The sequence below is a fragment of the Saccopteryx leptura genome, chromosome 4 (assembly GCF_036850995.1).
Source record: "Saccopteryx leptura isolate mSacLep1 chromosome 4, mSacLep1_pri_phased_curated, whole genome shotgun sequence".
NCBI classification, from domain to species: Eukaryota; Metazoa; Chordata; class Mammalia; order Chiroptera; family Emballonuridae; genus Saccopteryx; species Saccopteryx leptura.
Window position 1 is genome coordinate 110164009 of NC_089506.1, and position 15494 is coordinate 110179502.

Consider the following 15494-nt stretch of genomic DNA (forward strand, 5'->3'; position numbering starts at 1 on the left):
AGATAATATAACACATACATGTGTATGTTTGTGGCAAGGTGAACATTTTCAATAGGGAAGCCAGGGAAAATTTCATAGCTTTTGAGTGAAGATGTGAAGGAAGTAAGGAAACCATCTTTGGGGATGTCTGGCATTCCAAGTCAGGAGTGAGCCTGCCACCCCCAAGGATCAGCAGGGAGGCCACGTGGCTCGAGTGAGTGCCAGATGGAGAGGCAACTAGGAGATGAGTCTAAGGCCAGTTACATAACCCTTTAGGCCACAATGGCCTCTTCACGAAAGAAAGGGCAATGTTACGAAACTCTCATACTAACTTCTCGTCAGACGCACCTCTCATACAATCAATCACTGCCTGACTTTGATATTCTCTGCCCTGTCACCACAGAACATGCATTCAGTCTATTTACATACTTACTAGGTTCTATTGGAGTTCCACAGCCAGCACAGAAGAAATTCTGAGCTGCTACCACCATAGCCCTCCTGAGTACAGAAAACAGTAACAGTTACATTTCACAAAAGGCCAATGCAGTATTTTTTCCAGATTGGAAAAAAAAAAATTGACACCATGATACTTGTCTCAGCTTGGGGCTTTCATTTTGTCATTTTTCACTTTGTGAAAGAAACAGAAATATTCAACAGAATTTTCTAGTTGAAATCCCTGGGTCTTTTAAAAGCTCCCTGCTACCAAAACAAGAAGTCAGAATCATCGACCTGGAAATGCTGAGGTCGCCGGTTTGAAACCCTGGGCTTGCCTGGTCAAGGCACATATGGGAGTTGATGCTTCCAGCTCCTCCCCCCCTTCTCTCTCTCTCTCTCTCTCTCTCTCTCTCTCTCTGTCTCTCCCTCTCCTCTCTAAAAAAAAAAAAATTAATAAAATAAATAAAAATTTAAAGAAAAAAAAAAAAAGAAGTCAGAATCACAAATAACACTTCCAGCAAGGACCTTTAGCGGCTTCTCATGACACATGTGCACAAAATCCTCTCTCCAGAGAGGACTAGAGACAGGCAATGCAGGGATAAACTTCAGGTAGAGGTGATGTATTTGGAAAGTCCACAACAGATCCAAAGAAATTTAGATAAATAAGAGATAATGCAAGACAAAACTATACAACGTTTCTGGTGAGAGACCACCTAGTGAAGTATTTTCTATAGAACTGTTAGTGCCACACTTCACATGTGACTTGGAAATACAGAATAAGTTATATAATTTCATTATAGTTTGGGGGTCAGTCAGCAAAAATAACCATGGTAAAAATACACAGAACCTTATCCATGTGCCTTTTCTGATCTACAGGAGCTCTCTTCCAGATTTAATTTCCTTAAAAAAAAAATGTTCACTGATTTTTATTTTACATTGCACTGAGAAATAGAAAGGTCTAGTTTTTTTAAATTATTGTATATGATTTTTCAGGTTTAACATTAACCACTTTAAAAATTAACTTTAAGCCTATTTCATTTGCTATGTAATATTCATTATTAAGAATATAGCCTTGCCTGACCAGGAGGTGGCGCAGTGGATAGAGCGTCGGACTGGGATGCAGAGGAACCAGGTTCGAGACCCCGAGGTCGCCAGCTTGAGCGTGGGCTCATCTGGTTTGAGAAAAAGCCCACCAGCTTGAACCCAAGGTTGCTGGCTCCAGCAAGGGGTTACTCGGTCTGCTGAAGGCCCGCGGTCAAGGCACGTATGAGAAAGCAATCAATGAACAACTAAGGTGTTGCAATGCGTTATGAAAAACTAATGATTGATGCTTCTCATCTCTCTCCGCTCCTGTCTGTCTGTCCCTGTCTAACCCTCTCTCTGACTTACTCTCTGTCTCTGTAAAAAATAAATTAAAATAAATTAAAAAATTAAAAAAAAAAAAGAATATATAGCCTTGGCAGGTTGGCTCAGTGGTAGAGTGTTGGCCCAACGTGTGGATGTCCCAGGTTCAATTCCCAGCCAGGGCACACAAGAGAAGCAACCATCTGCTTCTACCCCCCACCCTCTTCCCCTTCCACTGCCATGGCTCAGTTAGTTTGAGAAAGTTGGCCTCAGGCACTAAGGATGGCTCCCTGGCCTCGCCTTAGGCACTAAGAATAGCTTGGTTGCTAGCAATGGAGCAACAGCCCCAGATGGGCAGAGCATCGCTCCTTAGTGGTCTTGCTGGGTGGATCTTGGCCTGGGTACATGAGGCTCTCTGCCTCCCCTCCTTTCACTTGAAAAAAAAAAAAAGAATCTATAGTTAGCCTGGCCTGTGGTGGAGCAGTGGATAGAGCATTGACTTGAGACACTGAGGTTGCCAGGTCAAAGTCACCAGTTTGAAACCCTGGGCTTGCCAGGTCAAGCCATATATAACAAGCAAGCAATGAACAACTAAAGTGAAGCAACCATGAGTTGATACTTCTTGCTCCCCTCCTCTCTCTGTAAAATCAATAAATAAAATTTTTTTAAAAAAGAATATATAGTTAAATTCTCAACTTGTCAAAACTTACAGAGCCCCTCAAAAGCCCATGATAAACATGGTACCAAGAAAGCTAACTCAGAAAAATATGCCCTACTTACCTTTTTCTAGAACAAATTTTTCTTTGTCCCTCAGTGTATTAGTTTCTTTTCCTTCACCTACTTACCACTGAGTCACGTGGGAACTGAGACAGTTTAGTGACCTGGGCCCAGGAATTGGAAAATTTTAGTTGGCCAGGAAGCTAAATTAAGACCAGGTGTCCAGAAGAAATGACAAATAAATTGACCTCAAGAATGTCACCACCCTCCTACTCCTTACTCAATAACAAAAAAGTAGATGGTTTGATCTCCCTTCTAACTGTCTGCTTTCCTGCAGGCGTTGAAACTACTGACCCACATTCACAGCTGACCAAGGTTGGACTGTCATAGGACCTTCCTAGGGTGGCTATAATGAGCACTCTTCCATCCTACCCCTACAGCACAGACAGGAACATAGTTACCAGGCAACCCAGCTAGAAAATAATATCACCTCACCCTGAAACAGAAAACTCCCCAAGCCTGCCTTTTTCAAGAAGCCCACCTTTTCGCACAAGCCTGCTTTGTCCCTAGCTTCTAAAAACAGCCAAGCAGAGCCAGTCCCCAGTTCCGAGGACATTCCTTTCCTCTGTGCCGCCACCCTTGTGCTCAAGCATAAGCTGAATAAAATCTGTCTGGAAATGTCTCTGGCGTTTCCTCTATTTCTGTATCAGGGAAACCGAGAACCCCAATGCTGGTAACAGAACCATCTCGACTTGTTTTAACTGGATTGGAAGCCCGAACAGCAGCCCAGACTTACTTAAGTGGTGGATGAACATTAAATATGACTTGAAATCTAGGGGGTGCCCAGTCTCCAGTCCCTCTGATCCTTGACTTAAGTTTAATTTCCTCTCCTAAAGCCACACTGGATTCAAAGTCTTTTCGGACACGCTCTTCATTTACAACCTGCGTAACACAGAAGGGAATTTAGGAACAACTTAAACAGGCCTATTTCAGAAATCAAAATGAAAAGAGCACCCAGATGTGTTTCCAACATTAAGATTTGCCATGAAAAAATAAAACTGCTTTCAGCTGAAATAAAGGACATGGCAAGAGCCCTTCGTGCATCTGATCCGAAAAATTGCTTAGAATACCGCACAACGAAGATAATTTTTCTTAGTTTCTTAGGATTTTTTTTTAGTTATTTTATTTGTTTCCAGACTTTAAATTACTGCAAGTGGGTTGCTGGGACCCAGAAAGCGTTGATGGACAGCGGAAGCCATACACGTTTTAGTCAACAGGCCGACAGGTGCTGCCAATCAGAACCCACCGTGGCTGCCAGACTCCTCCAGAAACACCCTTTTTAAGGCCATTCATTCCCCTGCTTGGTTCACACAAACACATGCTACCCAACCACATCCCCCCACTCTGTGCAATAAACACTTCACACAGCTCCAGGTCATTTTTGCTCCAGCTGGCCTTTGCCTCCTTTGCACTTCCAGAGTGCTGTTTGCCTACCCTCATTTTATTATTGATTGATTGATTTCTGTATATTAAATTTATTGGGTGAAGAGGGCCAACTTCTCTTTTAGCCTTTGCCACAAAGTTCTCTGTCCCCCATGAGCTGCCCGCTATCAGAGGGGAGAGTGTTCTACAGGCTACCAGCCTAGACTTGCAAATCAGGCAATGTGATGCCTGACTCCTGCTCTATAATTGACCAGCCATGCTGGGGTCTAACACCTTAAAATAAAAATAACAGTAGCATCTAGCCAAGAGGATATATATGAGGATTAAAATATGAATTGCTGAGCTTAGTCCCTGGTGCTTAATAAATACTCAATATATTTTAGATTCCCCCGTCCCTTCCTCCTTTCGAGTCCTCCCCCAACACCCAGTGATGATAAAGGAAACATACACATATCTGACGTGAACAGAAGGTAAAATGTGAATTTAGGAACTTTCAATTCAAAGTCAAATTATTTTGATACTTACTATTGAGCCAGCTGCGTTCAAGGAGACTGCCAGCTGGTAATTAACCCCTGATGACATCCAGCACTTCCGGAATACCTGGTACAATTCTTTGGCTATTCGCTCAGCAGAATTGAAGTTTGGCTCATAAATAACACTGTAAGGCATGCAAAAAATTAAAAACTATATAAAAAAAACTATATTCATGAGGAGCACAGGGTCTTCTTCAGGTTTTCAACTATCCTGCCCTCTCTAAAAACACAGAGGAAGCGTCACGTGAGAGACTATGTATGCATCAACCATGGTACCAATGGTTCTCTTACTCCACACAATTTTTCCATGCTCAGTAGAGCAGCTTTATTTACTGATGACACCATGACTGAGAGGTACTGTGAAAGAAGCACTGGATTTGGAATCAGAAGACCTGAGTTCAAATCCTACCTCTGTTACTTAACAGCCCTGTGCCCTGAGGCACACCCCATCTGAACCTCAGTTTCTACATCTCTGTAAAATGCCTATCCATGAAGATGAAATAGAAGTGTATACAGAAGTCTTTTAAACACTATTAAACCACTGTAGAAACTTGAATGGTGACTGTTTCATTTCTACACAGTAATTCCTGTCACCGTAGTTGGCTGAACTTGGCCCGAGATGTTCACAGAGGCCTGGAGTCTAAAGTGTGTTGAGGTGATGGCACAGGGGTCTATATGCAGGTGGACGTGAAAGACGGATACCTCTTAGAGGAGCTGCAGGAACACCCACAGGTTTCTGTAGTATTGCTAAACTCTCCAAGTTCTGCAGGAAAATAAAAGAGAGAGTGTAGAGGTCTTTTAGTCTGTTTCACTTAATCATAGTCAATTTTATAAGAACACAAAAATGCTGCCTGCATTTCAGAAAGAACCAATTATTCGGCATCTCCCTACTTTAGGTTACTTTGAGCTTCTACTATGAGACTACAGCTAATAAACAAAGACGGGATTTCAAAACACAGTCATCTGAAATGTCACCAAAATATAACTGAGGGGTCAAACAAATATCTGTTCAATATCGAGTATCTGTTTTTGCATTCCGTCCTACTAGTGTGATAAGACGATCACTGTCAAGACATTTGAAACAAAAAGAACATTTTATTATTTTCTTTATATCAGGGACATAATCTGATTTTGGGAGTTTCTCTGAATGCCACTATAATGTGGTATTGCTTGTGATGCCCATCAATGTGGGGTGGAGGAAACAGGAGGGAGTTACCTAGTCACACCCAAGGAGTTTCTAAACCTTACCTACAATGACCAAGTCCTCAAAGTTACATTTGCAGGCCTCTGTCATCACACCACAGTGAGGAGGTGCTTTAGCCACTGGGATGACCTGTAAAACAGCACAACCTACAGAAAAAAAGAAAAGACGTTTTCACCCTCAAGAAAAATGTACTAACCGGCAACATTCAACTATAGAGAAATTGGGAATATAAAGGGCTAAGAGGTCACTTTTAAAAAGAATTTTAAAAAATCAGTTTCAAGAACTTAAAAAAATGCGAGGAGTTATTTTTGTGTGGTTCTTACACTCATTATCATTAAATGAAACAGAATGATGATCTTGTGGGGGTTCATAAAAGCAATTTGCCTACTTTTACACATGTTTGAAATTTCCCATAATACAAAGTTTTAAAAGATAAGAGAGGGGAAAACGACCTTAGCTTCACAGGGAGGTGGAGAATATAGGTGACATAAACACTGCACTGAGCTGAATAGTGTGCACATCCCCCCAAAATCATGGCTACCCAAAAACTGAATGTGGCCTTGTTTGAAAATAAGGTCTTTGCAGATGTGGTCCAGTTCAGATGAGGTCACACTGGGTTAGGATGAGCCCTATATCCAATGACCGGTCAGAAAAGGAGGGAAATTTGGATACAGACACAGATAAACAGAGACAAGGCCACGTGAAGAGGAAGGCAGAGATCAGGGTGACGCATCTACAAGCTAAGGAACATCAAAGTTCACCGGGGTCAGAGCACCCTCAGAAGCTGGGAGAGACACGCAGCAGGTTCTCCCTCACAGCCTCCAGTAGGAGCCAATTCTTTCCACCACTCGTTTCTGACTTCTGGACTCCATAACGGTGAGACGATGTATTTCTATTCCACTGCTCACAAAAATTAGGGGATCAGAGAACATGCAGATACTCCAGTACTTTCAGCCTTTTGTACAGTGCATCTTCACCAATGAAATAAAAGTTGGTTTGTATCTCATTTGCATTATCAAACAACTTTCTTTGACTTGTCTTTTGCTTTTCTGATGTTCTTGTTTAATAAAAAAAATCAAATGCTTCTTTCTTTTATCACTTCATATTCATTTTGAAATATCCCTTAATTTTTGTGAGCAGTATATTTTACAATACCCAGTTTGTGGTACTCCGTCACAGTAGCCTTAGGAAACTACTATAGATGTGTTCATACTCTTCTATCCCTAAAGCCAGTCTGAGGAATCAACCTAAGAATGTCGTTAAAAAGAAAAAATAACGAAAGAGGAAGGCTTTGATCACTAAGGAGCTACTTGTAGTCTATTTAAAATATTGAAAGCTACTTAAATGCCAAATAATAAGGAACCGATTCCATAATCAGTCTGTTAAGAAATACCATCATTGAAAAGGGTGCCAATCACGGGGGAGGGGGGGTGCAATCACGGCAACACTAGAATCTATGTAAACACAATAAATTAAATAAAAAAAAGAAAGAAAAGTGTGCCAATCATAGCACGAAAAACTGGATATGAAATACTGTTCATATAATCATGTTATTAATGTAATTAATTATATTAATACAGTGTATAGTTACTATGAAACTGCATTCATTTGAATGAATACAGTCATTTAGGGAAATAGTGCAGCCCCAGGGAACAGAGAGGTTACATGATGGGCTCGGGACTGGACTCGTGGTTGAACACGCACTGCCCCATCCTAACCAAGTGATGACAGACAGTCAACTTCTCAGCTTTGGTGTCCTTATGGAAAGAATGAGGGTGATTTCACCTTTTCCTGTGTTTCTCACACTCTTTGACCATGAGCCACAGTAACATACAACTTACATTGCAACTTAGTATAAGCACAAATATATATTGAACTGTTTTAAAAAGTTCCAGGAGGCATCCATTGCTCACCCTCAATAAGCAAGGTACACACTGATACTTTCTTCTTTCTTTTTTTAGTTTAATGCTGTCATGACCAATGTGCAACTTAAAGAATGCTGACCTACCTCATGCAGTAACATCTATCACCATAAATGTCACAAGAGTGATATTTAATAAAAGATAAATATTTTATTTGGGTGGTAGAAATATTTTTAAATTTCTTAACATCCATATATATATATATATATATATATATTTAATTTCATCTAAACATTAGTATTCATTCAACTATTCAACAAGTATTTACAAGGTACCTGTTTCAGGCAAGGCACTATGCTGGATGTAAACACAAATAAGACAAATTCTCAACTATCAAAGAATTTAAAATCTCCTGAGGAACTAGACACTGACACACTTGACCACAAAAAAAACAAAAACAAAACCATAAAACCCACCCAGTTGCGTACCATGGGTCATAAGAAGTTCAGCGGCAGAACTCTGCACTGCACAGCTCCAAGGGGAGCCGTGCCCTGAGGCAGTCATAGGGCACTCTGGAGCAAAATGATGTTCCGTTCCACATGAATAGTACCCCTCCGGTGATACAAAGCAAGGAACAAGTCACAGTGCTGGTAGTGGAAAATGCTTTTGAAGAACGGCAGTGATGAAGGAACTAATGAGTGTTCCAAGAGAGTCAGCTGGAGGAGAGGCAGGGAGGCAGGAGCTGACGGGAAGTGTCTGCCCACAGTAGGACAGGCTGTGGAGCACTGGGCAGCGCCAGGAGACGCCTGCTGAACGGTAGGGAGAAGCTGGATCCACAAGGCTAAAACCCCAGGATTAAGAGTGGGCCAAACTTAACAGGCTGTTTCAGAGGACTAGGAACTGTGTTCTAGAAAAAAAGGCGTGTGTAGGATCAATAATAAGGGGAGAGAGGTTGAAAGCCAAGAGAGAACATTAAAGGCAGCAGATACATATGCAGGACCTAAACGCAGTCCTTCCAGAATGACTGGCCAGAAGCTGCTGTGGCCATCCACGTAAGAGGCAAGGACAGGGAATGGATGGAGGGGGTGTCACTATTACTGAGAAGTTGGGACTGACTTGCTAACCAACTAGAAACAAGACAGGGGCACAGGCAAAAGAAGGAAGAAAGAGTCAAAGATGGAGTACAGGGTGCTAAAACAGGAATCACTGCTTTGCCGCCCACGGGCCTGTTCTCTCCTCCGGTGGCCTCAGAAGGAAAGATGGTCAGTACTGCATTCCCTGGCCACCTGACCACCGCTACCTGACAAGCTGTGGGCACCCAAGAAAAGCAGGCCCCACAGGGGCTCCTCCTCATAAGCTAGAGGTGGAGTCCTGCTGCCTCGCTGGGCGGTGAGGTCCTGGCTGGACAGTCAGGGAGATGACAGCTGACACCAGGTGCTAGGGAGAGGGGAGAAGTCGGGCTGTGGAAGAAAGGAATGAAGCAATTGCATGAAGAGAGTAATGAGAGGCCACAATGCCCCAGAAATGACAGGCACCAGAGCTGCCATTGGTCAGTTTTGTATTTCCCCACCACTGGGTTCAATGAGGATGCTTTATATACTTCCTTTACAAAGTCCTTTAAATTTGAGCCAACTAGTGCATTCAACAACAATCTATTACATACCTATTTTATACTAGGTGTTGTGTTACATATGCATCACAGAGAGTGAGTTCTTCTCTCCTGAAAGGGTCCTAAGTAAAATAATAGGTAAAGGAAGCCAGAAGGAAAAGCAAGTGTTAGTTTTTAATCTTTTTTTCTCCCCAGAAAGGGACTTGTGAAGGAGTGATAGAGAAGTGATTAGTTTAGACACGTCCATTCAGGTGGACATGTGCCTCTGGTCCCAGCCATACGGAGCAAGCAATTAGAACAGAAGTGCAGGACCAAAAACACAAATTGGACAGAGGTCCACACAGAGAAGGGATAATGGAAAGATGCTGTAGTGAATAAAATCTCCAGGAAGTGAATATGGGGAAAAAAGAATCTAGGACTCACACTCAAGAATTGGTAAGAAAATGATAAACCCTATCTTCAGTTCTCAGATTAGGTCCCTCTGCTCCAGGAAGGACTCCCTGGATCCCAGAAGGTGGTGAGCTGCTTCTACTCTGTGACCCACTGTGCTGGGTCCCTGCCTATTACCCATGTGGCCCCATGCGGCTTCCTCAGCCTGGGCTCCAGTGCTGAAGGAGCACATCTGGTGCCTGTCAATGCCCAGCGCCCAGCACGTCACAGGCTCCTTGTTTGTGGAATGAATGAAAGGAAAAGGAAGAGGAGCTAGGAGAATGCTATGAGAAAACAAAGAAAAAGGAAAATCTTCAGCCATTAGGATAAAGTCCAAAAAAACCAATTTAACCACCGAGTGGAACACGCGAACGGATCCAAAGCCCAAATGGCAGAAACGATGAGGATGATATAAATTACTCCAGAAGTTTCAACCACGGATTTGCACATGCACTTCCAGATTTGACAGAGGGGTATATGTACGTGGAGGATACAGCATAAAGCTTTCTCAGATTTGTCCCACCCACCTTCAGAGCCACCGTCTGAGCCAGTGGAAGACCCAGATTCTTGTGTTACGTTGGCACACAAGGTCACTTCAGAGTCACCCTGGTCATTCACGAGTGACTCACTGGCTTCCTCTGTACTCCAGGTCTCCGTGTGCTGCTGACGGGAGATGCTGTACTTCATTTTCTCTATTGTGGATATAATCATGTCTGCAGCATAAAAGTGGGCATTTTCCTACAGAAAAGAACTATCAATTAAAATACAAGTATAAAAAATAAATAAATAAAATACAAATATAATCAACTTTCATTTTTCATTGAGGTGTATCAAGTTAAAAAATCAGGAAGTTGTATTTAAGTGGAGTTAATGCATAGAAATAGAAATATTCATTTAATGGGAATTATCATATGTCATTCTATAAAGTATAGCTCATATCTTCCAGAGACATAAGATGTAGCCCATTGCAACCAAGAGACAACCCAATTTGAATTTTTTTCTTTCTTTTTTTTTTTTTTTTAAGATTTTATAGAGAGGAGAGAAAGAGAGAAGGGAGTGGAGGGGAAAGAGAAGCATCGACTCGCAGTAGTTGCTTCTTGTATGTGCTTTGACTGGACAAGCCCGGGGTTTCAAACAGGTGACCTCAGCATTCCAGGTTGACACTTTATCCAGTGTGCGATAGCAAGTTGGGCCCAATTTGAATTTCTAGTGATATAAAACCCTAGGTGGTGGTGGCCCCAATGGATGACATCATTCTTCAATCGGGCACGTTCCAGCTGAGTGCAGACTGCCTCAGAGCCCTTCTCGGACTCCACCCTCTACCAATCAAATGCTAAAATCAAACCTACTTGCCATTCCTCATCAAGTGAAATTTCAAAATTTAAATCAGAATAGCCCTATCTACAGGATTAACACCTTCTGTGGTTTTAAAAAAAAGACAAAGAAGATATATTTACCTTTTCTATATCAACAGGGAGCACAAATGCTTCTGGTGAGAAGGAATTTAAAGAAATGCTTCTTCCACTGACTGGAACAGCACCTGCCAATACAGCAAGTTATTAAAAATAGAGAAAAAGCATCGGCCTGGCGTGCAGGTGTCCTGGGTTTGATTTCTGGCCAAGGTATACAGGAGAAGCGCCCATCTGCTTCTCCACCTTCCCCCTCTCCTTCCTCTCTGTCTCTCTCTTCCCCTCCTGCAGCCAAGGCTCCACTGGAGCAAAGTTGACCCAGGCGCTGGGGGTGGCTCTATGGCCTCTGCCTCAGGCACTAGAATGGCTCTGGTTGCAACAGAGCAATGCTCTAGATGGGCAGAGCATTGCCCCTTGGTGGGCATGCCGGGTGGATCCCGGTCGGGCGCATGCGGGAGTCTGTCTGACTGCCTCGCCATTTCCAACTTCAGAAAAATACAAAAAAAAAAAAAAAAAGAGAAAAAGATGTCCAAAACTTATCTAAGAAAACACAACATTCTAGGGAGTGCAGGCTCCTAAATACAGTTCTCTTTTTAATCAACACTATTCCAGAATACATCAGGATGATGAAAGAAGAATGACCATTCTGGTGCCAGGGCCTGCAGATATTGCCTGAAAGGTGATCATTTTTACAAGAGAGAAGATATGGAGTAACCACTGGAAGAGAGGAGACCAGCAGGGCAAAGAGGGTAGAAAGAGAAGAGGGCTGTGGACACTACCTAAAGGAGGCGGCAGACGCTGAGAAGAAACACTCCAGAAGCAGAGCCATAAAACTTATGGAATCACTTCTCCAACTCACTGCAATTGAGCCAAAACTTCCTGTTTGCAGAAACAAAGTATCTGAAAAATGTCAGCATAGCTTCTCTAAAATGGTCTTCCTCCAGTCAAAAACAAGAAAGAACAGCAGAATGTACACACAGCTGACTCATCCACTGTGTCTCCTTAAACCACTCCATTCTTGGCAACAAACACCAGCAAAACACAAATCATTCTGTCATGTGACTTCTTATTGCAGCATTTAAGGCGAAATATTTCTGTGAGAGCCGTAAGGGCTGGGTTGTCCCATTTTGCTAAACTAGGACAAAATGTTACCCCTGTCTTGATGATTATACAGCTTTCAGGTGGCAAGATGAGAAACAAGCAGGATTATTCAAATCCTTTGCCTCATCTTCAAGACAATGGTTGTTCCGTGGAAAACTTTGGACCTCTTGGCTTCCGAGGCTATCTGGGCTGGGCAAACATTTTCCAAAAAGGATGACTAGGTAATACATGTTGTAGCCTCTGAGGTCCATACAACATCTGTTCTGACTACTCAGTCCTGCCTATGTAATGAGAAAGCAGCTTTAGACAAAACAAACAAAGCTTTATTTGTAAAATCAGGAAGCTAATCAGAGTTGACCAGGTCCTAGTTTTTGGACCCTGAGTACAGAGAAAAGCAGAGAAGAATCAGACAGTGTGGACTCCAGTCCCAGCTCTTCATGCACTGGCTGTGCCTTTGCGTTAAAGTTCCCTCATCCCTCAAACTGGGATAATTACTTATTAGGTTAAAGGAGGTGCAGATCCTATGCAAATGAAGGAACTGTGGAATTGTTTCTGACAACCTCAGGGAAACGCTTCCCAGCTCAAGCGGTCTTCCTACCATTTTATCTAAGGAAGGAGACCCTGCTGCTGCCGCCTGAGATGCAAGTCACAGGAAAACCCCATGTTTTTGTTGCCCTGCACCAAAGCAAGAAAGAGCCAGATCATTTGACTTATTTCTTAAATCCCATTAAATGAATCCCTTTACCAAGTTGAAGAAATACTGCCAAAAGACAGAGTTATTATTTTAAAGGTTCTTAAGAGAGATTGCTAGAGGTCACTGTCTTTGGACAAAAGGGGCTGGAGTAACTTTTCTATAAAGACAAAGCTACCGGATCATTTTAAATGGCAGCACCACTTTCTGTGCAGTGATCCAACAATTGATTGGGGCACAGGCATACTGGGTCCTAAAGATCACCTTCTGTCCCTGTATGAATTGGAGTGGTGGTAGTGGTTGGGCAGGAGAGGGCTTTCCCTTCTCCCCTTCCTTGTTCTCCTCACTCTCCCCTGCGAGACAATCTAGTAGGAGACTAATCTCTTACTCAGCAACCACTAAATCTGCAAATCACTCTTCTCTTGAGAACTATCCCAGAAGATGAACAAAAAGATAGAAAAGAAGGCTTACAATCAGAGTGTTTTATTTTGCTGAAAATTGGTTCTTATCTCAAAATTAACCCATTGAAAGACAGTCCAAATTTGCTATTCTTTTTTTTTTTTTTTTTTTGACAGAGACAGAGAGAGAGACAGATAAGGACAAATAGGGACAGATAGACAGGAAAGGAGAGAGATGAGAAGCATCAATTCTTCGTTGCAGCTCCATAATTGTTCATTGATTCCTTTCTCATATGCGCCTTGATGGGGGCAGAGGGGGGCTACAGCAGAGCGAGTGACTCTTTGCTCTAGTCAGTGACTTTGAGCTCAAGTCAGTGATCCTGGGCTTCAGGCCAGTGACCTTTGGGTTCAAGCCAGTGACCATGAGGTCATGTCTATGATCCTGCACTCAAGCCAGTGACCTTGGGGTTTCGAACCTGGGTCCTCTGCATCCCAGTCTAACTCTCTATCTACTGTGCCACCATCTCAAAATTGTTTTGAAAGAAAATACTTCATTAATTATTTGAAGTAGGGTTGGTTCTAACAGAAATATAAATTAACGCAAAGCATGAATATAACATAATGAATATTTCAACATAAAATAAGCATACTACAAATTATAACAACAATAGTTAACTTGTTGACTCTTGAGTGGCATTTTGTATGAATTATCTCCTTTTAGTAATCTCAGTGTTTTAGAATTATGTGCATTACCTCACAGCAATGGGAGCCTTTGTTTCAATTTTTTTTTTTTAAAAAAAGGGTTTTGTATAGCCTTAGGAAATTGTGGTTACTATTTTTAAATCTTACTATGTTCTAGTCACACAGTAGCCAGGTACATATAACAGGTGAGAGCAGCCCAGCTCCTAGTAGGCACTGCGTGCAATGGAGCCCTCGCGTCTGAAAACGCCTTCCACCAGCACAGTGAGTTGAGATGATTTGCATTGCTCTCTCTTGCAGAAAATGGGATAAGCTGGAAATTCCTGAAGGCACATTCCAGCTCAAAGGTGGCAGGTGGCATTGATTATCAACCAAGTTAAGCTAAGATGACATTTCCCTGCAGCCTAACGAGAAAGGAAATACTTGATTTCACTGGCAGTGATGGTCCAGGTGGATGGGCTAAGGACAACAGTAAGTGAGATAGTGCACTGGCTTCGGTCAAAGTGGAAGCCCATGACCTTTTTTTCTTATGATGATGAGACAGGCTTTAGACCTTAAGGCCAAGACAAAGCAAATGTGTGAAGGGGCAGGAGTGAGGGAAGTCCTTGACTACAGTTACCTTCAGCGGTGGAAGTGGTCAGGTGGGAAGGCCTGCAGCAAGCACTGTTGACCTCAGAGCATGGGGAAGCCACCAAAGTCTTGGAGCTTGTGAGCAGAGACATCTGAGGAGAGCTTCCTGGGAGTACTGCCATCTCTTGCATTGAGATAAAAGGAAAGTCACTGCTCTTTGCACCTGAGTTTCCCATGCAGCCCACAGTGTCCTTCCACAGCGATGCTGCCACCTGGGAGTTCTCCAGAGACAAAGGTGAAATGCTCCAGGGAGAGGCAGCCTCCCCCACAGAGTGGTCGCCTCTCTTCCTCACTGTTGGCACTTGGAGAGGCAAATTCTGCAGCTGCTGCTGCATATCCTGGGGGTTAATCCAGGCAGCTTTGTGCTTCATGAGCCTGACATCTGATTGGCAAGGGGCGTGGTCATTGTTCAGGAGGCCAGGTGAATCACCAACGTTACCAGAATCTTTGCTAACCCCTTCCCAGGAGTCCACAGGAGAGTCCTGCTGGCCCAAAGACTGTGACACCATCTTCCCAGGCTCAGAGCTGACACGAACGCTGTCGTTCTACGAGATCAGGGCCTTGAACTCACCATGTGGCCAGCGGGAGGGCTGGGAGCTTATCTGTAGTGAGCAAGAATCATCCAAGATAAATTAGACCTCAATAATAGTTTTCACTCTAAATTCATTTGAGGATAAAACAAACAAACAACAAAAAAGTTTGTATGAGTTCCATTGGGATTTATAAGTCAAAAAGAAAAAAAAATCAGTCAGAAACTAGCAGCAAACATAGGCTGTTAGAATGGGTGTTTAAAGCATAAAAATAATTGAAAATTGTTTTTATTATAAAGATAAGGTTGCATAGAGATAGTACTAATAAAAAAATAAAAATATACAACATCCTCCATTATTCCAATAAAATGGCAAAATGGGAGCATTATCTGGAAATAAAGACACGTTTTCATAGTTTCTTTTTTTTGTTTAGTTTCTGTTTGCATTTCAACAAAGTAGAGAATAAAATGTGAGACTAAGG

The 15494-nt window shown here is 42.5% G+C and overlaps 1 protein-coding gene across 1 annotated transcript in view; it reads right to left on the reverse strand.

Moving 5' to 3' along the window:
• RUBCNL (rubicon like autophagy enhancer) overlaps positions 1 to 15494 on the reverse strand; it is a 36031-nt gene that overhangs the window by 10741 nt on the left and 9796 nt on the right. The window contains exons 4-11 of the mRNA XM_066383734.1: positions 14473 to 15085; positions 11013 to 11095; positions 10083 to 10293; positions 5700 to 5801; positions 5154 to 5214; positions 4444 to 4576; positions 3272 to 3417; positions 413 to 477 (exon numbers count right to left, since the gene is read on the reverse strand). Of these exons, the coding sequence (XP_066239831.1) occupies positions 413 to 477; positions 3272 to 3417; positions 4444 to 4576; positions 5154 to 5214; positions 5700 to 5801; positions 10083 to 10293; positions 11013 to 11095; positions 14473 to 14992 (1321 nt within the window). The 5' untranslated portion in view covers positions 14993 to 15085. The remainder of the gene's footprint in view (positions 1 to 412; positions 478 to 3271; positions 3418 to 4443; positions 4577 to 5153; positions 5215 to 5699; positions 5802 to 10082; positions 10294 to 11012; positions 11096 to 14472; positions 15086 to 15494) is intronic.